Source organism: Bombus vancouverensis, unplaced genomic scaffold (assembly GCF_051014615.1).
Source record: "Bombus vancouverensis nearcticus unplaced genomic scaffold, iyBomVanc1_principal scaffold0030, whole genome shotgun sequence".
Lineage (NCBI taxonomy): Eukaryota > Metazoa > Arthropoda > Insecta > Hymenoptera > Apidae > Bombus > Bombus vancouverensis.
In genome coordinates, this window is record NW_027468921.1 from 515,541 (window position 1) to 543,398 (window position 27,858).

Genomic DNA, 27,858 nt, shown 5'->3' on the forward strand with positions numbered 1-27,858 from the left:
TCACGGTCAACTCAGCTTGAACTAAAATCCTAACTAAAATCGTCACCAACAAATCCGATGGTCCCGTGCGCTAGACACACCCATCCTTAGCTTTCCTCCGAGACAGCATCGTCTCCCAAGACAGTTCTGATTTTACATCCTTCGAACGGTCAATATCCTTCCACCGGGTAGGACACACCCACAGATCAGTCACTCATTCATCTCGTACATACGCACCAGCGTAACTGCCTTCGTTATAAGTTGTTGGAATAAACGGTGAAATATAACTTACTATACTGTGTCATATTCATTTAACCACCTCTTATCTTAACCGAAACAGGGGAACGACTACTTCGCGGCGTCGATTCACCGAATCGTAGCGAGAATTTACGCCTCTCGCTACTGCGACTGCGTCTCTCCGCGAACGGTCGTAACACATTGATCGACAGAAGTACTAAACTCTAATAACATAAATTTATATATTTTCTATTTCCCAGCCACCAGTTTTATAGATTTTTCTATCTTCTGTACTACCTTTATCCCTTTTATTTTTTCTTACATGAGATTATTGTAAATTTAATATCATTTGTTCGCAATATTTGTCCTTGAATTTGAAATGTCGCGCTTCAATGTTGTGTGTTGTTCGACGTTTTATCCAACGATGTTTATCGAACTAGTTTATGAATACGTACATAATCATTAAAGAATCTATAAACCTTACTAGTTTGTTTTTACTAAGTTTTGTTACAGAAAACATGTTCTCATAAATTTTCAACTTTAATTTATGGAAATTTATTAACCTTAAACTATAAAATCATTCAATGAGTCTTTCCGGATGTTTTTATGTAGACATAATTTCACATATCAGCACAGCTCCACCAATAGGATAAGAGTTACGTGGAAGCAACAGAGGGGAAGAAGAACATATAGATATCTAAAGGTTATTTTTGTCTCATTCAAGTTTCTGTTAACCGGCTTGGAAATTTCCTGTGCTTGTTTCGACTTTGAAGTCTTAAAAAAAAAATTGTAAGTAAATAGTATATATATAGTATATATATCTCGAGTCAAAGTTTCTCTTTATAAATAATAAACCGTTTAAAAGCTATATTTTGTATGTTTTTTCCTTATTCATAATTAAATAATAAATATGAAATACTTCTACAGACAGCCGACATCCTTCAATTAACCGAACAGCAGATGATTTAAAAATTAGTAGTTGAAAGATATAAATGTTATTACATGTTCATAATTGATCGATAAATTTAAATATACAATTAGAAAATGTTTCTTCTTTATTGATAACTAAATAATACAGATAAGATACAAGATACTTGTACGAAAAGTCGGCGCGTCGTTCAATTAACGGAACAGCAGAGGATTTGAAAATTAGTAGTTGAAAGAAATAAATGTTATCATATGTTCATAATTGATCGATAAATTTAAGTATGCAATTAGAAAATGTTTCTTATGTTTGGAAGAATATATAATCACTGCTGAATGTTTTGTAGTTACGAAAGTTGTATACAAACATACATTGTACATACGACTAGTAATGGTACTAAATTACTGTTAGAGGGTCTCGGGTGTATAGAACCATATGGTTAAATTAATACTAGGGATAACGAATCGCGCGAGTGTAATTAATATTTTGAAATGCGTTGTTTGCATTAATTGATAGTTTTCTTATAAACTTTTTTATAAACAATTTCATTGCTATAGAAAAAAGATAAATGCCGGTAATATGTCTATCCTACTTAAATAGAAAGTGCAATATTTCGTTATAATATTTGGCGCAAGTTTATACATTATTACATCCAAAAATAATATTCTTTTTATATCTAAGCTATATTAAAATATAAAGATACAAATAGCTATGCGAGTAGTTAGTAGTTGATGCTTTTTACTTAAATTGTCTTATACTTCATAATTTGTAATAATATAATTCTTGTCATCAATGATTCTTTGTTTTTACTTTGTATATATTATACTTCCAGGAAGATGCCGCTCTATAAATTGACTTACTTCCCAGTTACGGCATTGGCAGAACCAATCCGTTCTTCTTCAGCTATGCTAGTATTCCATTTGAAGATGAACGTATCAAAAAGGACGTCTGGCCAGAAATAAAGCCCTGTAAGCTTAAAATTTAAAGAAGTTCTGTTTCTTAAATCTCATCTTTCCTAATTTAACTAAAGTAGCTAAATAAAGTAGAACACAATTATGCAGAGTATAACAGAGATTATTGTTTACTCTCCATTGCTCTATAAGATATGTGGGAGAACAATAGGTATTGTTAAGGGGACAATGCCTTTTGTTTGCTGATAAATTATCAATAAATTAAATTATATCTTTCCAAAACAGATAACAGGAAGCTAGATATTTAAGAAGCATCATAATCTGTTTGTTCGATAGAATCTTTGATTCTATTAGTTGTATGTTTTTAGTGACTCCTTATGGCCTGCTTCCTATGCTCGTAGCTGATAGAAGGAAGGTTGCTCAGTCTACAGCTATTTGCCGTTACTTAGCCAAACAATATGACTTAGCTGGAAAGACTGACTGGGCAAATCTTCATATTGATGCCACTCTTGATACTATTCATGATATTCGTCATAGTGAGTATCCAGTGCTGTTTTGCATAAATCTTATGAGAATCTTGATAACAGATAGTACATATCTGTTCAGGTATTTATTAGTTGAAATCCGATTTAATATTTGATTTAATCGAACGATACACGTATGTCAACAATACAAGACAAAGGATTAAAAAGGATTGTAATTCTATCTTCAGTATCATTTAAATTTCGCACAACACTGTATTCAAGTTAGTATAACATTAGCGAATAGTATTTAACTGAAAACAAATTTTCAGAAATTGCCGCCTTCCACTATGAGGAGGACGAGAAGGTCAAAGCTGCAAAACGCAAGGCTGCTGAAGAGACGCTACCGTTCATTTTAGAACGTTTGGACCAGCAAGTGAAGGAAAATGACGGCTACTTCTACGATGGTACTCTCTCTTGGGCTGATTTAACATTCGTTGCTCTGCTCGATTATTTGAACGTTATGTACAAGTCTGATCTGATCGAGAATTACGAGAATCTGAAGCTGCTGGAGAAAAAGGTCCTCCTTCTGCCCAAGATCAAAAACTGGATTGAGAGACGCCCAGTTAGCGAATTCTAAACTTCACGATTGCTTATGGTTTTATAAGCGTTTAAAGATTGCGGTCTTAGTGTGTTGAGAGAACGAAGAACGAATCGTGTTGATGGAAGTTTGTATGGAATATACTGATTGCTTTTAACATTCATTAGTTCCAGCTATTACCGATATTTTTGTCATTTAGTTAGGGTTTTCCCTTTAGATTACGTTGTGACGGAGAACTATTATTTGTGTATTCCTACAGAAACATACGAACTATATAAACTGTTGACACGATGTTGTGCTTTTGTATTATAGAGATAATAATAAAACCATCAAACAATCATTAATTATGTTTTTTATTATATTCATTAAGAATTGAAGATTACCTCCTTGGTGATCTTGATAATATCGTATTTTACAAATGTTGAACAAAAAAAAATGTATGATTATTTTATTCAATACGTTATGAGGGTTGCTTTAAAAAAAATACGAGTTACATATTTCTTTGAAGAAAGCATGATTTTTATCGATACAATAATGTTCTTCTGTTATCGCTTTAAAGTTGAGTACTTCGTTGATTACACGAGAGAACTCGCCTACAGCAAACAAGATACGACCGTGTGTAAAGTAATTAATCTGGTTGCTCGTTGCTAGCTACACATAAGGCTTGCGTAAAAAAAAATATGCATTTCAGTTCAGGCGGAGAATTATGTAGGAAGTCATTTTGTCGATCAATAACTTAGTTAATAAAAGATCAAATTTTCATGTACATAAATGTAAGTAACGTTCAAGTATTAATCATTACATACAATTTTTGTATAATTCGATATCTTGGTCACTTACATCTTACAAATGATACATAGATAATATTTATGAGATACATTGGAGCTATCTTTTAGTTAACGCCATTTTTTCTTGTTTTCTCTGTACTTTTACTATTCTTCCAAAAATATCAAAGGATCGATGACTTCAAATTAAACTAGAATTGCTTCGGTATATTGTCAATCAATGGCTGTTTGTATTCACATCTATATCAAAGGAAAACCGATTGCAAAATTAATTACCCTTGCAACTCCGCAATATGAAAATATGTGTGATCGACCTTGAAGATGACAAATCTCAATGTTTGAAGTAGTACAAAAAGATGATAATTTAATTTCGCTTTATCAAACTGTACAAAATTTGTATACACATACAGAAAAAAAACGGAGTTCAAACATTAATCAACATGAATTATCGGTTATTATTGTTGAGTAATTATTAGGATTAGAGTTTTGGAGTATCGATCGTATCGAGATTTAACTATCGGTTTCCGCAATTTATTGTTTTTCTAAATTATGTCTAAATGGTATCAGTTTTTGAATATTTTATAGTTTACACTCCAACATACTGACGTAAGCTATCGAAAATAATTGTAAATTATGCAATATCATTTTTTTTATATTTCATAATCTAAATTTCAATCTATTTTTTGTATTTAACATCCCTTATTTATTGGTCGTGTTCCGTCTTGTACGTTCTTCAAAAAATCTTAATTTTTTTTTCGATAAAATCTTGTGTGAATTTACAAAAAATACGATTCTTCGTTTAATTTTTTTCCCTTATTGTCTTTACATATTTGGAGTTTAAACGCGTTATAAGTACGTCTTTTTTTAACATGATTACGTAGAATTCTTATTCTGAATAAATTATTTGTTTCCGCTTCATAACTGTTTCTAAATTACAGTGCATTTAATCTTGAAATGCACAGTAACATTTTACACTTTTTACGTTCTAAGGAATTCTCAGGATCGGTTAAAAATTAAATTACAGTAATGGTAATACTCAATATTAATGTCAGACGTGGATACTTCACTGTTTTGTATAATAATTTGTTATCTTGGCATCGATCAAGGTACAAAACTCGTGGCCATACACCACGTTGTCCATATTATTTTCATCTCGATAATATATTTTGTATATTTATGATGTTATTATTTTACTAGTATAACGATTATTGCACTATATTCTATAAGATGGAGCTTTTGTACGAACAATTTCAGGAACTTTTATAACAAAGGAAAGTACTAATTTTTAACATTAACTACCCACGACAATTTACGACAATTACTTTAACCTACGTTCTTACTCTAATTCTTATTCGCTCGCCTAATGTTTGAATTTTTAATCAATCATTGTTGATGAAAAATTGCGATGATAATTGCATTGCGGATATTTATGCAAATGCATATTTTCGTGGATACAATAATACAATTGAAAGATTTGATACAATCGAAAGGACTTGGGCAAAAGTATGTTTCTATCCATTAAATATCATCGATAGTGCTGTACTTTTGGATATTTTACAAAATTTTGCGTCATACGCATTCTATAAATTTTCGTATCTTCGAATCACCCATAATTGCATAAAAATCCACTGTTTTGTGATAATGAATATTAATGACGGTGGAATTTAAGATTCCCGGATTCAGTAACTTGTCTTACTCTAATACATGTATTGCACGTTTTTGGAAGACTAAAGATTCTTTGCTCGAGATCAACGCGACAAATATTGTACTTCGTGGTGAACGTTTCGCTACAGCCTTTCGACCTCTGTGATCGAGTTTACGCTTTTCCTCGATTTTATACTCGATCTCCGTAGCATGCTACTCCTTAAAGGCTCACCGCGAAGCGACGCTCTCATCGAATTCCTCGCACTGCATTTAGAAAATGATCGGAACATGGCGACCGGTGGTGTCTCTTCGTCCTCGCGTTTCCTGTCAAAACATTGCGTTTAAAAATATTGAATCCAATCGCTTAAAGATTTGAATAACTTCCCAACTCGATCCTTCTCTTCTGTTCAAAAGATTTAAAAAGCATTTGAAGAAAGAAGATAGTCCAGTTTTCTTTTGAGAGATTTAACAGATTTTAAGAAGAAAGTAATACGAAAGCATACGAAGATGTAGATCTAACAGAATGCTTGAGAATCTTGAACTTCGAGCTTGAAGATCTGTGAATATCTTTGAAAAAAGGAGACCGAAAGTTCCTTTATGTGATTTTACCTTCCGATACAAGGTATATCCCACATCTTCTGATCTTTTCCAAAATCCTCGCTGTCCTGCAGCGTCTGCGGAAGATCCTTATTCAATGTTTCCGGCAAAAAGAGAGTCAGAAGACCGCCCATAATTTCGAGTGTGCCCAGCACAAGAAGAAGTAGGAACGAGGACACAACATTGAGATAGACTACGAAGGGTGCGAGGATACTAGCAACGTATCCCATTATATGTATCAAAGCTACACCCTGAGCTCTAACCACAGTTGGTAATACTTCAGCCGCATATTGGAGACCGATATTGTATGAAATGTTTATCCAAAATCTACCGAGAATTGCCAGAGAAGCTGCATATATACCTGAAGAAAAAATTTTAGCATTAGTTTTTAATTCTAATTTTTCATGAAATAATTTTAGAAAATTTTAAGGAATAAAAAGGGAAGAAATTATTTTATCTGTCTGTAATTTGTCTGGTTGTCTGCAATAGTTGATACAAGCATTTGCTAAGCTTAATATAAGCGTGCTTAGCTCTAAGCTAAGCACAAGCAATAAGCTTCTTATCTATAAAACGTTAATCTAGCCAATTTGAATCTAAGGGATTGTATTATGGATTACGGCTACTGAAAGCCATATAGCACTGCTGGAGCGCTGAAGCCCATCATTTTGAGGACTATTGCCAACGCCCTTTGATATATGCGGAAATACGAAGCGATCTTATGATCAAAGCAGTAGAAGGGGAAATAAAATATCTATACAACGGATACATGATAGGGCTTGGAAACTATTCTAGCAATGTAGCAAATAATCTACAAGCATTTGCATGTTATAAATATTCCAAAATATACATTTTCTTCCTTTCAAAAAGCACAATGTTATACGAATGAAAAATATTCGTCTGATTAAGTCAGAATTATCGACTTAAGTTATTTAGAAGATTGATCAGTAATATAGAAGGGTGAATATATAAAAACGAAATGTACGAACTATTGGAAACGGCAGAAGCCCAGATGCTGAAGATACCAGAAATGACGAGGGAACCACACGCCAGCCATCTTCTGCCCCATCGATCAAGAACGAGCGTGAGGAACGTGTCAGCAGGCAGCTCGGTTGCTGCAGCAATCGTGAACGTAACAAACACGTCCAGGCCTAAATTATCGACGTTTCGTACGTGACCATCGAACACCAAAGAAATCGCCATCCTATATTTCGTAAAACAATTTCATATGATAAAGAAAAGCACGCTATCATATTTCATGTGAGAAGCAAATTCCTTGCTTCAGAAATGAAGTATTTTTAGACAAAAGATATAAAACTGTTCGTGAGATTTTTACAAGATACAATTCCGATTTTACGTCAATCTATTTGATATCTGTTTAATAGCGATACGAACCAAATAACAATAAATAGAATCGTGATATTCCGTAGTCGTGGCGTTCTAAATAGATCCAACACGGAGTACGTTTTGTCTGCTTCCTCCTCTTTGCAGATTCTGGCACAGGTTTCCTGTTATTAGCAAATTTTTAACTAGTTAATGTCGTTTGTCTGTTTTTCTTACAAATTTATGTGAATCTGTTATGTGTACAAAGATTACGATAAAATCCGGAAGAAAGTTTATGTTATATTTGTATGAGACGATCCTTTCGAAATAGTTTACTTGGACGTTCGCAAATTTTTTCATTTTACTTTATAAAACATCAAACCTCTGAAAGTCGATTATCTCCTTATATCGTACATTAATGTTAATATTGCCATGATCTATTCATAGACTGAGCAGTTTCCAAATGTTTAATCTATTTGTATAAAAATTTTCAAAGATAAAAACAATATACAAATTCAATAAATAACATTACAGAAATAGACAATAACAGACAATAACAGAAATTGACAGCAATTTATCGCTGGCAATTTAGGTGATGAATAAGATATAAAATTACTAGGTTGTAAACAAATTTTCATTACGTAAAAGACCCAATTAGACTTCTATTCAAAGAAAATGATTATATGATATGCTTAAAGGCATATAAATTGGTATTTATAGAACGCACATAAAGCAGGAAAGATCATAAAAGTAGAAAATACGGAAAAGATTGCGGTAATCGGTTTATTTACCCGGAATCGTCTATAGATGTCATCGGGCACCTTGGTGCCGTTGATTCGCTCGAATTTACCAAGGATTTTAATGGCCCTGTCTATCTGACCTTGGCTGACCAGCCATCGAGCGCTTTCCGGTATCAACCATGGCGTACCTACGGCTAGAACAAGAGGAACTGAGGTGACAATACAGGTCATCCTCCAGTCGGCCAAATAATAGGCGATCCAGGGTAGAATGCAAGTTGCAAATGTGAAGAATATTGCGATCGACATATTCGCCACGAATGTCCTCCACTTTGGTCCAACGTATTCTAATACTGGAATAAAAAACATAATATTTAGAAGAATCATCTGTAAAAGAAATATTCTGTGAATAAAGAATGGAACAATATATTAGGTTGTCGCAGAAATTTCTTTCGTCTCGTAAGGAGATAATAGACGCATACTATTTTTTGTTTTATATTATTTTATTGAATTATATTCATTGGGACAAAATAGATCATACGTAATTCAATAAAATAATATAAAACGAAAGAAACTTTTGGGGCAACTTAACGCAATATGAAGAAGAACAATTTGAGTTACAAATATATAAAAAGTAGATATACAATATATAGATTAATTTAACAAACGTGTTTAGTTCTACGATTAAATCGTGTTTAGATCTAATAACAAGGACTTTAATAATTTCCCGATGATTGTTCAAGCCCATTTAAATTTCCGTAAGTGTTTCGATACTTATCGACAAGAATACGTTTCTATTTACGAATTATACAGGGTGGTTGGTAACTGGTGGTACACGCGGAAAGGGGATGATTCTACGTGAAAAAAGAAGTCGAAAATATAGAATAAAAATTTTTCGTTTGAGGCTTTGTTTTCGAGAAAATCGACTTTGAATTTTCGCTCGGTACGCGTGCACTTTATCACGTCTCGTTATAACGGATCTCACTGTAGATCGTTGTCTCAATTGACGTTATTTTTAAAATTTCTTAAATTTTTAAATTTTTAAATTTTTAAATTTTTAAATTTTTAAATTTTTAAATTTTTAAATTTTTAAATTTTTAAATTTTTAAATTTTTAAATTTTTAAATTTTTAAATTTTTATTCTATATTTTCGACTTCTTTTTTCGCGTAGAATCACCCCCTTTCCGCTTGTACCACCAATTACCAATCACCCTGTATTTCTTAAAGATACAAAAGGTAGAATCACGCGTAACTAGCAATATCATAAATTAACTGTGAATAAACGGATCGTTGGAGTCAAAGGATCATTTACATAATTCAAACACGAGCGTGTGTTACCTTGTTAAGCTATTTATGGTAGATATTGAAAGATCGATAAGCCTGAGATACATATTTATGTCGAAACGAACATTCTCTACGGAAAGTCGAGTCTAATTCGATGAAAACAATTGACTTCCTGAACGAACATATCGATATATATCCACAGTGCAATGACAAGTAAATATTACTCTATTTTCGTACAAGAAAACAGATTAAAACGATGAGAAGTTATCTTGAACAATTGAACTGACCTTCGCGATGAATGAATCTCGCAATTTCACGAATACGTAGACGAAATTAATGTCTGGTGCGTATACGTCCAATAAATTAGAAACGCAAGGTTGTAACTCTTTAATCGCATAACAGGACAAGATGCGATAAACACGTGGAAATATATCATAGTGAACAACGTCTATTTGTAGTTGCCGTAAAATAGGGAGTAATTGCTCTTAATGAAGCAACCGTGTTAGCCACTTAATAGTGGCTTGCTTCTAATCCGGAATCACCTTCAATTAGTTGTAACTAGTGGCTTCCTGATAATTACCGCTCAGTGGTTGTTTCTTTTTTCTTTTTTTTTTTTTTTGCTTTATTATAATTGCGATGCTCGAACCATGTTTACCATGGAACTCGCTTCCTTATTTAAAATCACTTTGTACCATTGAATTTTACTTTTCATGCTTCATAATGAACCAATTTATAATTCACAATAAACCAAAATGACGAACGTTCGTTTAAATCACGAGTTTCAGATATTTCTATTCTCTAAAATTACCTGAATTAATTTTTATTAAATAAAATAGCTATAGGATAATTCCACAAATCAGATATTTTGAGCAAATATCTCGGAATTTCCTGTTTAATTCGCCGTAAATTTTTCCAATACGCTCTGGACCTCCTACATATATATAACGTGTCTATACATAACTGTTAATTCATCATTTTCTCGTAATCCTAACAAACAATGCTTAAAAACTTTAACTACATTTTGGATTATTATCTCGCACGAATAAATTTTAAGCTATTAATCGCTTTCCTGAAAATCTGGGTTGGTTATCAGCTTCGGTACGAGACCATCGAGTAACTCGGTACGCATGAACGGAAATAATCTCCCAGTTATATCCAAATGTTTAATAATTTTCTACATAGAAATTTAATGAAAAATAAGAATAGAAGAACCTAGCATTACAAAAATCAACTTCCATGAAATCTAAATATTATTTATGCTGTCTGTAATTTTCAACATCTTCTTTCGCAAATCATCATCACCATCATCATCATCATCACCATTGCGACAGCCATTCTAAAATATATGTATCATTAATTTAATAGAAAATAAGAGTAGAAGAACCTCACGTTATAAAAATCAATATTCATAAAACCAACAAAATATCGTTTTTTAAATATATGTCGGAGATGAAAAGAACACCGGAGCCTTTGGAATTTTGGATAACCCCGCAACATTGTAACCTAGAGTCTACTATAGCTGTAATCAAACAATTGTAGTTATTCAACCCGATTGTAATTATTCGAGAATTGTGATAATGAGCTTGGGCTCGAGGCGACAGTCAGTCGCCGAACGTAGCCGCGGTCACGGGATGAACGTTTTGCCTAACAAGGTACGGAGTAATTCTATAGCTCTCCTTAAAAGAAATATTCGTGGCGACACGCGACAGTAAACATTCCAACGGTTTCTGTCCCGTGGCTCGCCACACGCAGACCCTATTCTTCGAGTAAGATGATTGCCAGATGTCGATGCGTCTCCGCAGTACATGTTCGGCTAGCCCGAGGGCCCGTAATAAATCTTAAGGTTTAGTTAACTAAAGTCCTTCAAACAGACAAACAGTCTTTGTCCCAGCTACGGGAAGATAGGGGAGACATATTTTTTAACGAACGGCGTCTCCCACTAGCAACTTTCCCTCGAGGGCGGCTAACATCCTTTTCTAACCACCGATATAGAGATTGACCAATTAGCAGCAACGCCAATTTCCCTTACTTTCTGAACGAAGGCTTTTCTCGACGAATCCGATGATCTCGTGTCCTTAGACACACCCCATTATAGTTTTCCTCTGTGGCATCATCGGGACAGGAAAGGCATTCTCGCTCGCGATCTCATCGATCAAGGAGTAACGCCTTCGCGATCAGTGATTATTTTCAGACTTAGACTTTGTGTGAACGTTCTGTCGTCATCCCGTTGGCCGCGGATTCGTTATTGAGCCCGAGAACATCGTCACTAGCGTCGCGAGTGCCGAACCGCTGTGATCAACTGTTAAGACTGTAATAATTCTATCATCGCAATAAACTACGCCTGTGTGTACTGTATCAATGGCTAATCCTCGAGAAGATTCATTTGACGCCCACAACCCCATTCCCAGTGATGATCCGACATCAGAAGTGGGATTCGAACGGTTGCGAACGCTGGAAGGGCAGGTCGCTGCCATGAGCAACCTGATGCATACGCTAATGCAACGACCAAATACGGGAATCACCAAATTCCCACATTTTAACCCAGAAGTCGCAGGCGCCGACCCAGCCGCATGGTGCGCGGCTGTTAGTATGGCCATGGAGGACAACCCCCTGCGAGGTGGCGCGCTATACTCTGCCTTAAGTGACTCTCTACAGGGTTCTGCAGCACATTGGCTGGCGCGAACAACGGGAAACGGAGAAATTACTTGGCCTAAAGTTAAGGAACGATTCCTTACACAGTTCGGTGGCCGAGAGACGACGTCCTCATCGTTAATCAAGGTATCCAGGGAACCGCGGGGAGCGGGCGAATCCACGGGGGCGTTTGCCGGCCGTGTCCGCTCTCTCCTGCAGATGCGGTGGCAACATTCTACGCTAGACGAAATACTTAACGCTGTCACTCTCTACATATTAATTCCACACGACCAACGTCTTAAACGACTGGCCCTCACGAGCGATATCAGAACGGAGGACCAATTCCTGAGCGAAATGCGACCCTTTTGTTACGAAGAAGAGTCGACATCTTCGCCGAGATATGCACCGGCGGAACCCGAAGCTAAGCGACGCAAGTTATCGGGCCACCAGACGAGGTGTCATTACTGTGGTACTCTCGGACACAGAATCAAGGACTGCCGCAAGAGGATGCAGGGCGAACAACAGAGGGATGCACGACGCCAGGAAGGAAACCGACCGGCCGCACCGTCCAAGGTGGTCTGCTACAGGTGTCATGCGGAAGGCCATATCGCACCTAACTGCCCGGCACGACGGGACGGTAGACCAGGCCTCAAGGATGAGCGTAAAGTCAACTCCTGCGTGGTGGAGTCCCCAGCCGGTAGTCTAAGTCATCTGGGTGAGTCGTTCCCATTTTACTTCGATTCCGGAGCCGAGTGCTCATTAATTAGAGAATCTGTCGCTCCGAAATTCTCCGGAAGGAGAACGACAGATATAGTAGTTATGCGAGGAATAGGAAACACCTGCGTTAAGAGTACCTCCCAGATCTTATCTACGGTACGCATTAACTGTTTTACATTGGAGATAACCTTCCACGTTCTGGCCGATAGTCACTTACATTATGATATCATGATTGGCCGCGAGATCTTAAGCCAGGGTTTTGATGTAACTATTACACGGAATAGCGTCGATATTTGTAAAACGAAGACTATTAATGCCTGTAGTAAAACCTCCGAGGACGAGATCAATATCAATGCGGTTGACACTGACGTAGTTGGCAACGATAAAAGTCGGTTAATTTCTGTCCTCGAGAAATTCAAAGATTCATTCATTACGGGCTTCCCACGTACTCGCGTAAGCACGGGCCAGTTAGAAATACGGTTAATCGATCCTAATGTTACCGTGCAAAGAAGCCCCTACCGACTTAGCGAAGAAGAGCGTAGGATAGTGCGTGAGAGAATAGACGAGTTAATTAGAGCAAAAATCGTGAGGCCGAGCAGCTCGCCGTTCGCGAGCCCTGTCTTACTTGTAAAGAAGAAAGACGGCTCAGATAGACTGTGCGTAGATTTTCGGGCACTAAATAAAAATACGGTCGCGGACCGGTATCCCCTACCCCTCATCGCGGATCAAATCGCGAGATTGCAGAAGGCGAGATACTTCATTAGCCTGGACATGGCCAGCGGATTCCATCAAATTCCCATTCATCCTAATTCGACGGAATATACGGCGTTCGTTACACCCGACGGGCAATACGAATACGTGACTATGCCGTTCGGTTTGAAAAACGCACCATCCGTTTTCCAAAGGGCCATTCTCAACGCCTTAGGCGACCTCGCGTATTCGTTCGTTGTTGTTTACTTGGACGACGTCCTAATTATCGCCGACTCAATAGATCAGGCTCTAGAAAGGTTGAGCACCGTATTAGATACCCTCGTGAAAGCCGGATTCTCCTTTAACTTTTCGAAATGCTCCTTTTTAAAGACATCGGTACTCTACTTGGGATACGTAATCCGTAACGGAGAAGTCCGTCCAAACCCGGGTAAAATACAAGCCTTGAGTTCTTTACCTGCACCGTCGACCGTCACACAACTTAGACAATTCATAGGTTTGGCCTCTTATTTCCGAAGCTTCATTCCCAAATTTTCACAAGTAATGAAACCCCTGTACGCACTTACCTCGAGTAACAAGAATATACCTTGGACGGATAGGCACGAACAGATAAGACAAAAGGTAATTTCCGTCCTGACTGACGCGCCGGTTCTGATGATATTTGACCCCAATTACCCCATAGAACTACATACGGACGCTAGCTCGGAAGGATATGGAGCCATTCTAATGCACAGGGTCGAAGGCAAAAATCGAGTAGTGGAGTATTATAGCAAAAGGACTAGCCCTGCGGAATCTAGGTATCATTCCTACGAATTGGAAACGTTAGCGGTTGTAAACGCCGTCAAACACTTCCGTCATTACTTACACGGACGAGAATTTCTCGTCGTCACCGATTGCAACTCCCTGAAAGCATCCAGTAGTAAGGTACACTTGAACGACAGGGTTTACAGATGGTGGGCTTACCTGCAAACTTTTACCTTCGACATTATGTACCGGGAAGGTAAACGAATGGCCCACGTAGATTTCTTTTCGCGAAATCCCGTAGACTTGGATCGCAGTACGTTTAGCAAAATCGTAGAGAAAGAAATTAACCTAACCGAAATCTCCGACGATTGGCTACTAGCGGAACAACGTCGCGACCCACAAATTGCCGAGATCGTCGATAAATTGCAGAACGAAGAGCTCGCGGAAGATGTCGCGAATACGTATGAGTTACGGTCCGGCACCCTTCACCGTAAAATACAGAGAAAAGGTAGAACTCTCTGCCTGCCCATCGTTCCGAGAGGGTTTAGGTGGTCTGTTATTAACCATGTGCACCAGTCCATTATGCACTTGGGTTGGGATAAAACGCTTGAGAAACTGTACGAGTATTACTGGTTCGAAGGAATGGCGAAGTATGTTCGCAAATTCGTAGAGAACTGTCATGCTTGTCGAGTTTCAAAGGCGAGTTCGGGTAGAGTACAAGCCGAACTACACCCCATACCTAAGACCAGTATACCTTGGCATACGGTTCATATGGACATAACGGGCAAACTAAGCGGTAAAAACGATTCGAAGGAATACGTCGTTGTGTTGGTCGACGCCTTCACCAAGTTCGTATATTTGCACCATACCCGTAAGTTAGACTCCGTTAACACCATTAAAGCGCTTAAGTCCGCTATATTTCTGTTCGGCAGTCCCTGCCGGATAATAGCGGATCAGGGAAGATGTTTTACGGGCAAAGAATTTCGCGACTTTTGTCAAAGTAAACACATAAAACTCCATTTAATTGCGACCGGAGCTAGTAGGGCCAACGGGCAGGTAGAGCGTATTATGAGTACGCTAAAAAACATGTTCACAACAATAGAAACCACCGGGCGGTCCTGGCAAGACGCGATCGGGGAAATACAACTAGCCTTGAATTGTACCACCAACCGCGTGACTAAGTCAAGCCCGTTGGAACTACTAATCGGTAAAACAGCGAGACCCTACGGCTTATCCCTACCCGACAGTATCGAAGAAAGAGAGGTAAATATCTCCCATGTAAGACAGCAGGCGATAAAGAATATAGAAGCAAGCGCCAAATACGATAAGGATAGGTTCGACGAAAACAAAGCTAAAATAGTTAGGTTCAACCTTGGCGATTTCGTATTACGCAAGAACGAGGAACGGAACCAGACGAAGTTAGATCCGAAATTCAGGGGTCCGTTCGTAATAGCAGAGATTTTGGAAGGAGATAGATATACCCTAAAAACCTTAGACGGCAAACGATCATATAAGGACAGACACGACAGACTGAGAAAGATGCCAGAAGGTTGCGTCCCTGCTGAGTTAGACGTCTGCGGTGATGACGACGGCGGTGATAATAACGATGCAAGTGCACTGACCTCAGAGGATCATTAACACTGCGTTGTGGTCATAGTAATACACCGAGTGGGTTGATGTGCTTTTGTTGTAACCCGGTGAGTGGGTTGATGTGCTTTTGTTGTAACCCGGTGAGTGGGTTGATGTGCTTTTGTTGTAACCCGTTGAATGGGTTGATATGCTTTTTGTTGTAACCCGTTGAGTGGGGTTACGTGCTTTTGTTGTAACCCGTTGAGTGGGTTGATATGCTTATTGTTGTAACCCGTTGAGTGGGGTTACGTGCTTTTGTTGTAACCCGTTGAGTGGGCTTACGTACTTTCTGGGTGTAATGCACCCAACGTGGCAATATGATCCAACAAACTGAGGTTCACCAGTGTACGAAATCGAAAATGATCTGTTGTGTCATTACGGTCTGACTGGCGACTCACAGAACGCACCTGACACTTTGAGTACAAGTTATAACATTACAAATTCCTATTCTCTTTTATTTTTCTGTTGTCAAACCTCCGAACGAAACTTTGTTATTGCACTGGACCCTTGACTTACTTAGACATTTAGTTAAATCGTAAACAATGTCGGTTGTAGCGAATCTAATGTAAGAAATACGATATTTTAGTTACACACGAGGACGTGTGATAGTCAGGATGGCCGTGTCGGAGATGAAAAGAACACCGGAGCCTTTGGAATTTTGGATAACCCCGCAACATTGTAACCTAGAGTCTACTATAGCTGTAATCAAACAATTGTAGTTATTCAACCCGATTGTAATTATTCGAGAATTGTGATAATGAGCTTGGGCTCGAGGCGACAGTCAGTCGCCGAACGTAGCCGCGGTCACGGGATGAACGTTTTGCCTAACAAGGTACGGAGTAATTCTATAGCTCTCCTTAAAAGAAATATTCGTGGCGACACGCGACAGTAAACATTCCAACGGTTTCTGTCCCGTGGCTCGCCACACGCAGACCCTATTCTTCGAGTAAGATGATTGCCAGATGTCGATGCGTCTCCGCAGTACATGTTCGGCTAGCCCGAGGGCCCGTAATAAATCTTAAGGTTTAGTTAACTAAAGTCCTTCAAACAGACAAACAGTCTTTGTCCCAGCTACGGGAAGATAGGGGAGACATATTTTTTAACGAACGGCGTCTCCCACTAGCAACTTTCCCTCGAGGGCGGCTAACATCCTTTTCTAACCACCGATATAGAGATTGACCAATTAGCAGCAACGCCAATTTCCCTTACTTTCTGAACGAAGGCTTTTCTCGACGAATCCGATGATCTCGTGTCCTTAGACACACCCCATTATAGTTTTCCTCTGTGGCATCATCGGGACAGGAAAGGCATTCTCGCTCGCGATCTCATCGATCAAGGAGTAACGCCTTCGCGATCAGTGATTATTTTCAGACTTAGACTTTGTGTGAACGTTCTGTCGTCATCCCGTTGGCCGCGGATTCGTTATTGAGCCCGAGAACATCGTCACTAGCGTCGCGAGTGCCGAACCGCTGTGATCAACTGTTAAGACTGTAATAATTCTATCATCGCAATAAACTACGCCTGTGTGTACTGTATCAATGGCTAATCCTCGAGAAGATTCATTTGACGCCCACAACCCCATTCCCAGTGATGATCCGACATATATGTATCATTCAGTTTGTATTGCCTTTACAACGCGTAGATAGGGCGAGGAGATCTCTTCTGAAGACGAGATATTATTCTCATAGAAAGGATACAGAAAGGAGAAGAAGACGTAAAAAAGCTTCTCTGAGACCACTCGTTTCATCACTTCGCCTCTCAAGGTTTACTGCCTTTAACATTACATTATTCGCGCAGAAAAAGTATTCGCTTTTCTCCCAGCTGTTTCCGTCACCCTGTAATTTCATATCGTGTTACCGTTCGATCAAAAGCGACAACTCATTTATTGTAAACGAACATTCCGTGCGGCACAGTTAGCAAAGATAAATTACAGACGATCGTATTAATAATAATAATCTGACCGATATCTCGCAATGCGACCAATCGATAAACGCGAGCACCGTCCAACGCAAGGACGTTGTTAACGTTTCGAAACTGATTAACGTTCGTTCTCTTCTTTCTTTTCTTTCGTTTCTTCCTTCTCGCCTGTTGGCTCGTAAAAGTATCTTAGCATTTATAGACATTTTTTATTTATTTATATTTATTATATATGATGGTATCATAATTAGTACAACAAAGTATTATTACGTTTCTGTTATATATTCATGAATATATTGGAATTTCATTAGGATCGTAATAAAGTCATATAATAATTATATCGAATATGAAGTCAGAATTATAAATACGGTTATTATAATGCAGAGTTTCAATTAAGTAAATTTAAAAATCTATATACAAGATACAAAATTATTTAGCGTAATTATATATTTCACAGTAATTACAAAAATATTTAATTATAAAAATAGTCAAACATTTATTATATTAATAAATCCCGATATTTGATAACCATTTATTACATGTTTAAGATAACTATTTATGCTGTATATTTGTACTAAATAAATGTTTGCATTAAATATCTCGTAACTTCTATGTGCATCTTCAGAAATGCTTCAAACTTTACCAATATAATCATTACAATGCTAATGAAATTTCAGAATGTTTTATATAACACATATTCTACATACATATAAATTTTCTGTGGCAAATATGTAAATGCTTTTATAAACTACTAGGTTTATACGCTTTGCAGTCTCATATTTTCCTCCCACTGTTAGCATTATCTGCAGTTTGTATGTGAGTTGTATGAAGTTGATCGAATTCTACGCTTTCAACGATCTGGTCGAGTGACGTTCTGCTTGAATAAGTTATAAATCCTGGCAGGAAGAAAGGCACGTGTTATTGATATCGACTGGTTAGCTGGAATGTTGAATAGGAATTTAAAGAACCAACTCAAACTTTATCGATAATAAAATATGGAAAATATGACTGCAATTAATACGTGAAAAATAATGGAAATATTCTATAGGATACTTGAATGTTTATTAGAGAATTTTAATAATAATATGGAACATAAAGAAGAAAGAAATTCGATGATACTAAATAATGATGATACTGAAAATTTCAGTGATTTTTATTAATATAAAATTAACATTAATATAAATAAAAACAAAATCTATTATAAATGATATAGACGAACTTTTTAACTAAATATCGTTAGAAAGAAAAGTGACACAAGTATACATACGAAACAATACAAAAAATCCGCATCTATCTAGAGAAATTTGTTATGAATTTCAAAGTCTGTATAAATACGTATACTAATACATAAAGCTTCTAAAGCTCTAAAGTTTTAATGTTTAAAAAAAAGTACAAAAATATTTCTATTAAAATATATATGATATTTTCCACGGTATTTTCTACGCAGTTTCTACAATTAAGGATTTCCTCGTTCCCATCGATTTTCCTCTAGTTGTGAGACCCTCGGATAATCACGTCCCTTTCATTTTATCTTCGCTACGCTCGATTATAAATACGGAACTGAATATAGAATTATTTGCAAATCAATGAATCCGATGATGTAATTTGTTACGCGCTCGAAACGAATTAGTATCACTTATCTTAGTTTCAATCAATACCTCACTTTCTCAAGTCATTGATTAAAATACGATTTACATTCGTACAGATCGAGCCTTCTTTCTCAATATTTCCGTCGAATATTCGTGATCAATCGTTTAATCGACCTTGATAATTAGAATAGAAATAAGAAAATTCGAACGCCAACTCATTAACGAACCAGCCACTTGCTCACGAATCTCGTCAACTTGGCCTTGTTTTGTCCAACAAATTGTAAATTTTTCCAACCTCGGCTTGAGTCATCGATTCAGGGTTAATGCACGTCACCTGAGTTTCTTTGGTCTCGATTTTCACAATTGGAATGCTGTCTGCAGGACAAACTTGCTATTCGATCAAGAAAACTCGTTTCAATGACTCGTCTGATGAACTTTCAATCAGCGTTCTTACGCTTCAACAGAGTCTCTTCAAAAGTTTCAATCAGGGTCTTAACGCTGTACTTTCAGGGTATAAAATATCTTTCAAGACAGAGACTAGTCTAGATTTTCTCTTCAGTATATTGATATTAGAACAATAACTGGAAAATATATTTCTACAGTATTATAATTGAAATTTTTTCATGTAGAGTTATAATAAAATTTTGTATTATAAATTGCCTGTATTATGGATATCAGACAATGAATTCAGCATGAATTATATCGATCTTATATTAAACAATTTATTAGAATTTTCAATGGAATATTTAAAATGTTACTTGATTGTTTTATATTATTATGTGATATTTTTACGAATTTTAAATAAGTTTGCTAGAAGAAGATGTTCATTTTAATTAAAACCATATACATGTATGTATGTATATATATACATAGATTTATAGTTGTGGAAGCGTTCGTTGTAGAACCATTCATTCGTTACCTTCGCTTTCCGTTGGGAAGTGAAAATTTATGAAAACCCTGGTATGCTATAGTTGTCCAGAAATGAAAAGCAATTTTGAACAACTAATCCTTTGTAATCAGAATATTGTCTCGTTAAAAGAGAAAACAAAATTATAATTGATCGCGAGTACAGAGGGAAAATATTAGTATAGAAAATGATTGCTGTTACGACCGTTCGCGGAGAGACGCGGTCGCGAGGAAAACGCGTCAGCGAGAGGCGTAAATTCTCGCTACGATTCGGTGAATCGACGCCGCGAAGTAGTCGTTCCCCTGTTTCGATTAAGATAACAGAGGTGGTTGAATGAATATGACACAGTAGTAAGTTATATTTCACCGTTTATTCCACAACTTATAACGAGGATAGTTACACTGGTGCGTATGTACGAGATGAGTGAGTGACTGATCTGCGGGTGTGTATACCCGCTCGAAGGATGTTGACCGTTCGAAGGATGTAAAATCAGTACAGTACTGGGAGACGATGATGTGTCGGAGGAAAGCTAAGGATGGGTGTGTCTAGCGCACGGGACCATCGGATTTGTTGGTGCCGATGTTATTTAGGAGAGTGAGGGAATAGGCTTCGTTTCTAATTGGTTAAACGAAGGGTCTTAACCGCCCTCGAGAGAAAGTGGTTAGTGGGAGGACAGTTGCAGCGTACGTGCGAAAAACCAACTTTCCTTAGTTAAGCCGTGGTAGACAATAGTCTCGAGAAATTCCTCGGAAACAGATGTTTGTTTGAAGGACCTTAGCAGGCAAGTGACTCAGGTTTATGACGGATGCTTAAGGCTATTGAGGGTACGCCGTACGGAAGAGCGGACATCTGGTGTCCGTCTGGCCCGCGGTGTGTGACCTGGGCCAGGCAGAGAGTCTCCCGGCGTAACAATTGCGAACTAACTACCTTTAAATATTATAAATATTCAATGGTATATATAAATCCAACTATCTTAAAGTTTCATATTTTTATCTTGCATGAAATTCTTATAAAACAGGAAAATTAATTTTTCTCTGTCTCTCTCCCTCTCTTTGATATAAACGCCGCAGTTGAAAAATAAATATGTATGACCTCATGTATATTCATATGTATTTAAGCATCTTTCTTCGTAACTTTGAATGGTTTTCAATTTCATTTAAATTGTTGCATGGCAACGTGAGTTCTGTTGCAAAATTCATATACTTGTAGAAACGTCAGTCGTAAATCAAGCATAACAACAGTTTTACAGTATGTTGTAGAGATTCCTTTTTATTTAAACTTAGAGATCTTCCTGCTTACAGTAATTACAAAAAGTAACTGTACACCATCGTATTTAGAACGTCATTTATATATATACCAATTAATTAAGACTAAGTCTTAAGATAAGACTGATTAAAATATTAGCTTTCGTATCATTTGTAATACTTTCATACATGCTTATAAATAATTAATGCTATCAAAATGAAACGTAAAGACTGATTTAAAAAAAAGGAAGAGAGACGCTTCATTGGGAAATAAGGATACATACGTACAAGTACTTTTTGTAGCCACTGTGTGGCTTTCAAACTCAATTCCAGGGCAAAAAAGAAATTATTGAAAAACGGTTACCTAATATGTACATCATAGTGAAGCAATTATCAAAGGCGAATCCAACGAAAAAACGACACAAAGTGAACTGCCAGAAGCTACCCGTGAACGCAGTAGCCACCCCAGCGAGAAATCCCATTAAATTAGCTCCGAGCAAAGCTGGTATTCTTCCATATTGATCAGCAACCCATCCAAAAATTAATCCTCCGAAGATAGCGCCGATGAAGAAGATACTTTGAGCTATGGTTGGCAGTGCATCATACTGACAAACCCATCCCAGCTGCAACAGAAAACTACAGTCGAATGATTTACTTCTGATCACTATCAGCATCACGGGAATCTTATAGCAATTTCAACGCCTCGATTAAACGAATTTTCGATCAAAGTTTCGAAATTCCTAATGAAGCGCGCCTCTGTCCTTTTTCCTTTCCCTTTGAGGAAAAAAGAAGGAGAAGCTTAAGACCCTGCGCGTTCTCGCGTCCTTCTTCTGGATGCTTCCTACCCCTCGATGAATAATTCTCCTCCTGACGAGCGACGCAAAGTTCATGGAAATCCACTGGAGCAAAAAGTCTTGCAATTTATGTCGAACAAATCTGTGTGTTCGCGCTGTTGCTCGTTATAACGTTTTATTAAAGTTTCTTTTCAATCCGGTATTTTCATTTTCAGTTTCATTTTCAGATTGTATTTTATTTGGCAATGTAACGCTTGAATTTAGAATGTACTCTGTAATTTCACTACATGCACTAATTATTACTGCAATATGTACTAGTAATTCTGTTACGTACTATAATTTTCCTCTGTGGAAATCGACATTGTTAATTTTCCCACTTCTGAACTATCGATCTTTCCACAAACGTTTATTCGACCCTTTCCATCGTTCTTCCTTCTTTCCAAAAATTGTACACTACGCTTATTTTTTATCGAAATAGATCATGCAAATAATCGAATACGACATACACAGTATAAAGGGATTGATTGATAGGAACAGATAAAATATTCAAAAAGCAGGAAATTACAAGTCGAACATTTTCTGTCACCTCGGATGCCACAGACGCATAAGGGACGGTGGTATAATTAAATTCCCATCCTTGTTGGCAATCTTTCGTTGGCCACGATGGGTCTAGTACGTGGCTTCCATTTAGCAAAATTTCCGTGTAATTTACATCGTACATGCTGCATCTCGAGTAACCTTCGCGGTTGACTGGTATCGCCAGCGACAGCCTGAAACGAAGGAGAAGATAACGTAGATTGGTTCACGGTCTTCGATGCCGATGGACGTTCCGACAAGCGAGTAATTAACTTTCTATTTGAAACTCGACAAAAAATATTGGGAATCTCGAGTATTTATTGAGCTAATAATATTGATTGTTAGTCGAGTCTGATAAAACGTATTTGACTGGAATTTCATTTAAAGCGAAGAAAGTTATTTTCAATTGTAGCTGGATGTACGTTAATTGCTGTTTTCCTGTCTTTACAAATTACTCATTCCTTTGTTTCATCAGCCTTTTCGATTATTATTGTCTCGTATTATTATTGTCGAGTATTGTCTCGTTGTTATTATCTCAACGCTTTTATCGTGTCAATTTATTGCGTTGTGTTCATACGGGTTTGTAGAATATATAATAAACAATGCAATGAGAAATGAAAATGAGAAAATTTTGAAGAATTATTAAATTAGGTAAATTGAAGGGAAAGAAGTTCTGTGAAGGAACTGGATTGGATCTAAACAGATAATAAAGAAAGATGATCCAAGATTTGCGACCTCCGACGTATGTCGAAAACACTTACTCATTAATAACGAATGTCATTAAGATAATTCAGTGACGGTAATTGCGTCTGTTATTCTGATGAATGTTACATAACGAGATAGGAAGTCGATGTCATGATGACTGGCGCTGTCTGAATCAAATCAACCCTATTCACAACCAGATAATACCGTCAAACGATGTTTACATTATTATAATATGAAATCCAATTTGAAGGCTTCGTGAATTTCTATTATCCTTCAATGAAATTATGAAATAATGGCGCAATTTAATGATAAAGATTATTATTATTTCATTAGGCTTGCTGTATAATTTGCTAGATTGTCTTCAACCAGATAAATATATCAATAATTTTGGCAATGGCTATCATCACATACTTTATCGAAAGAGAGAACATTGGTTCTCTTTGATTTTCGATCGTTGAATCGTCGAAAGAAAACTTCGCGGCTCAGAGAAAGTTCTCCTACAAACACGTACATAGCATAAAAATCGGTAACACGCGGAAGTTCTACAGGAAAAAAATCAAAAAGACTTGCTGAGCAAGGCAAGAACTTTCCAATAGAAGGTGAGCATAATAATAAATAACACTTGCACGGATGCTTGCGGAGGAGTCGTTGACTATATTAAACTAATACTAATTATGAAACAATGTAACAGTAACGGTACTAGTCGTAATTAACATACTATCGTTAACATTATCGTGATATCGAAATTTCTTCCCACAAGATCACCGATTAATTGCATCGATTTGCGAAATTCTTAGTGTTCGATGATTATCATAGTCGAGGAAAGGTATTTACAAGACATTAACATCCGCATCTAATCACATCTCGTAGCATCGCGACTTATCACGCGTATCGCCTAACCTTTACATGAATATTGAACGAACGAACACTTCGAACGCATTATGCAAGTGTACGTTACGTTTTTCATTCGCCGGTAAAAGCTTTCAAAAACGAGTTAATGAGCGAATGATACGTGGCATGCGCGAAAGAAACGAATGCTTGCCCATAGAATAGCTGAAAATGATTCGAAAAGTATACTAGCAAAATAACAATAGATTCAGATGATAACTGACCAGTCGACCAGGATTAGTCACAGCCTTTTAACAATTCTATCGATTTTTTGCTACTATTATACTTATTTACTCCAAAGCTAAGATCCTATCTAGGCTAAACTAAACTCACAGGCTAAACTATGACTCACAGTTGGAAAATGCACTTATCTTATACGTAATCATTTATCAATTACTGAGTTCGTTAAGTTCTATTTTTGTTTGCTGAAAGGAAAAAATCTTACATTAATTAATCATCGCTATATCGTTGTTTGCTATTGTCTTTCGTCTGATCGACAATCATTTACCCATTCCATCGTTGTAGAACTCTTCATTTCTGGTTCCTATAATCTGGTATTTAATATCATCGAATTTATTTTGAAGCACGTGCACGTGCCAAAAAATTAGGTCACGGAAGTCTTATGCATTTCTGTGAAATCTGAAAGGGCAAAATTGCAAAGTACACGTGTGACACGTGGAGATATAAAAAAACATCGGAAAGTAGCACGCTTTGTAACGTTTAATCGAGGTAAAACAATTTTTTATCCAGCTTCTAGTTTTTTCTTTCGCTTCCTTTATATTCTGAAAAATATGCGTAAAAATCCGCAGGCTACGTATTATGACGTAAACGGAATGGAACGAATCAATAATAGAATAAATTAAATAATATTAATATTAAAATATTAAATAATATTAATATTAATATATTAAATAATATTAATATTAAAATATTAAATAATATTAATATTAAAATATTAAATAATATTAATATTAAAATATTAAATAATATTAATATTAATATAAAAATTATAATAATAATAATCGATAATAAAAGAAATTAAGGACAATGGAACACATATTCGATTTATACTAAATATCCGCGGCTGTCCTGATATTTATTGCCAGTCGCGTACATACGTTCAAGTTATAATTTCTAATACCATTAGAAAGTTAGGAGAATTTTAATCGAGAACGAGCTCTATACCCTTTGAACGTAATTTGTTCGTCACTTAATCGCTGCACGCGGTAAACACTAACGAGCAGCTCTTAAACAAAAGTATTTGTACGTTATGGTCAACAACGGGGTGACTAGTTATTCGCGCGTTCTCCTGTTTCATTGAAATTTTAATTGCATCAACGTAGTACGTTCTATGGTCGACGTCTTAACATAATTGTACGGATCGAATGTCTTTACGTAAAACTGTCCCGTGCATGTTGACGATTCGCGGCCAATCAACGATATCAGGCCGAATGTTACGTGCTCGACGCTATTTTTTCGCCTTCACGCTCTCATTGTTTGCGCGAAGGTTCAACGCGTTCGCGCGGCGTACGCGATAATACGCGCTCCGGGAATTTTATCCAAGGAGCATTGTGCGAGCGCAACACGTTGCGACACCACATCCTTTGCCTCTCTCGAAACGTCTTAATAACGAATTATGGTGCAATCGAACCATGCGCGTATAGCAAAAAGCAATCGTTTCTAGCCGTTCACTTTGAACACCGCGAAGGTTAATTTGGCAACTACATATATATCCATGTATCGTGTTTCTAACGATTGCCAAATGCTATTTTCATGCATATAGTGATGCCATCCTTTTGTTACGAAGGATTAGCATCAGAGAAATTTTCGGCTTATTACGCATATTGAAAATGTAACGTAAGATTCATCTTTTTTTTCAGCAAATATGGAGAGATACGCACAGGTGCGTTTGAGTATTAGAGCACCTACTGGTTACATTTATTGGAACGCTCTAGCGGATTTTACGCTGTAAAACATACGACGTGAATGAAAGTTCGGATTTATAATAAAATAAGCAGAAGATACAATCGGAAAAAGGATCTCAGCAAGACGATAGTATTAGGACAGCGTTAGGAAACGGTAGGCCAAGAAAAGCCGGGCGAAAGATGATTCGTAGAACTAAAGGAACGTGTTGAGATATTGATCCGTTTCATAGCGCCGATACGAGCGAAAAGCGAACTAAAAATTGCGCGTTTAAGCACTAAAATGTCTATATACTATTACGAAACTACGAAATATTACTAACCTTCTATTTACAACGAAGCTCGTAAGTCTCGTGACCAATTTACACGAAAAAAGATCGAGTTAGAGACACGATAACGCGTTAATGAAACTTCTAATCTCTAAATCTCTAGAGAGAAATCCTTAAAAGCTGTAGATCCTTAATAAACAATTTACCGATTACGACGATAAGTTCCCTGATGCTCGTAACCAATTTTACACAGAAAACGGATCACCAAAGTTGCAAGACTTTCGAGTTGGAGGGAATGACGCGTTAACGAGAGCGTCGCGACGTATAATGTTTACAAAGTTTGCGTGGAAATTAACACGATCAGGAATAAGCTGGATCGTTGTCACCGTTTACGATCGTGTTTCCGAGATGAAAGAAACAGCTACTATTATGCAATCGATCGTTTCGAACTAGTAAACGGCGTAGCGAAATAAAACTCGGTTTAAGTCTTAACATACGTTCACTAGCAGGAACGTGTTTTATTGAAACTTTTACGACTCGCTACCGGCTGCCCCAGCCGTTGCATTATTTGAATAACATCGAAGGTTGTTGACCTAGCAACCGAACGAAGGTGCGATCCAATTGGAGGTGGATGTAATTACACCTTGAAATACCTTTCGTCATCGAGCATTTCCAATTCCCCGCCGAGTGTCCTCCATTTTTGCGCTTAGTCTTTACGCTCGATATCGTCGCGATTTGCAAGCACTCGCTAGCAACAGAATGTGCGATCGTCGTCGCGCGTCGCCGTTTCGACAGAATTAACTTCGTTGGAATCTCACAACGATTGAGAAACCGCATATTTACTTCGCGCGAAAACCACGATGAACGAGTTATGTCTCGTTCGGGCTAATTTCTTTGAAGTAGTCAATGTGTCGATTTTTAATTTATGCTTCAAATATGTAATATCGGAAAATAAGGATAGAAATTTTTTTCCGATTACTTACAATTTATTAATATTAAATTGAATATACAAATATAAATTGGACAGAGAACGATATTTATTTAACGGAAACTAAATGCAATACTCGTATCTATATCAAATAACTTTGCAGTTATTTGATCACTCTCGTCACAACGAATCTAACACACACACTCTCT

The 27,858-nt window shown here is 37.0% G+C and overlaps 2 protein-coding genes across 2 annotated transcripts; both read left to right on the forward strand.

The window, feature by feature from the left end:
* The first annotated feature begins 896 nt into the window (after positions 1 to 896).
* On the forward strand, positions 897 to 3,458 carry LOC143304308 (glutathione S-transferase-like). Its single transcript, XM_076626757.1, has 4 exons — positions 897 to 1,005; positions 1,974 to 2,109; positions 2,421 to 2,588; positions 2,846 to 3,458. The coding sequence occupies exons 3-4, from the start codon at positions 2,444 to 2,446 to the stop codon at positions 3,151 to 3,153; spliced, it is 453 nt and encodes a 150-aa protein (XP_076482872.1). The 5' UTR covers positions 897 to 1,005; positions 1,974 to 2,109; positions 2,421 to 2,443; the 3' UTR covers positions 3,154 to 3,458.
* A 7,462-nt stretch (positions 3,459 to 10,920) lies between these two features.
* On the forward strand, positions 10,921 to 17,445 carry LOC143304307 (uncharacterized). Its single transcript, XM_076626755.1, has 2 exons — positions 10,921 to 12,827; positions 16,497 to 17,445. Exons 1-2 carry the CDS (start codon positions 11,840 to 11,842, stop codon positions 16,514 to 16,516), a joined length of 1,008 nt encoding a protein of 335 aa, XP_076482870.1. The 5' UTR covers positions 10,921 to 11,839; the 3' UTR covers positions 16,517 to 17,445.
* The last annotated feature ends 10,413 nt before the right edge of the window (positions 17,446 to 27,858 follow it).

What these genes read in the sequence shown, in the direction of transcription:
- LOC143304308 (XM_076626757.1), top strand. Translation starts at nt 2,444, where the DNA reads ATGCTCGTAGCTGATAGAAGGAAGGTTGCTCAGTCTACAGCTATTTGC. An exon ending in TATTCATGATATTCGTCATA is followed by an intron (nt 2,589 to 2,845) that starts GTGAGTATCCAG and finishes ACAAATTTTCAG; the next exon opens with AAATTGCCGCCTTCCACTAT.
- LOC143304307 (XM_076626755.1), top strand. Translation starts at nt 11,840, where the DNA reads ATGGCTAATCCTCGAGAAGATTCATTTGACGCCCACAACCCCATTCCC. An exon ending in CGGTAGTCTAAGTCATCTGG is followed by an intron (nt 12,828 to 16,496) that starts GTGAGTCGTTCC and finishes ACGATATTTTAG; the next exon opens with TTACACACGAGGACGTGTGA.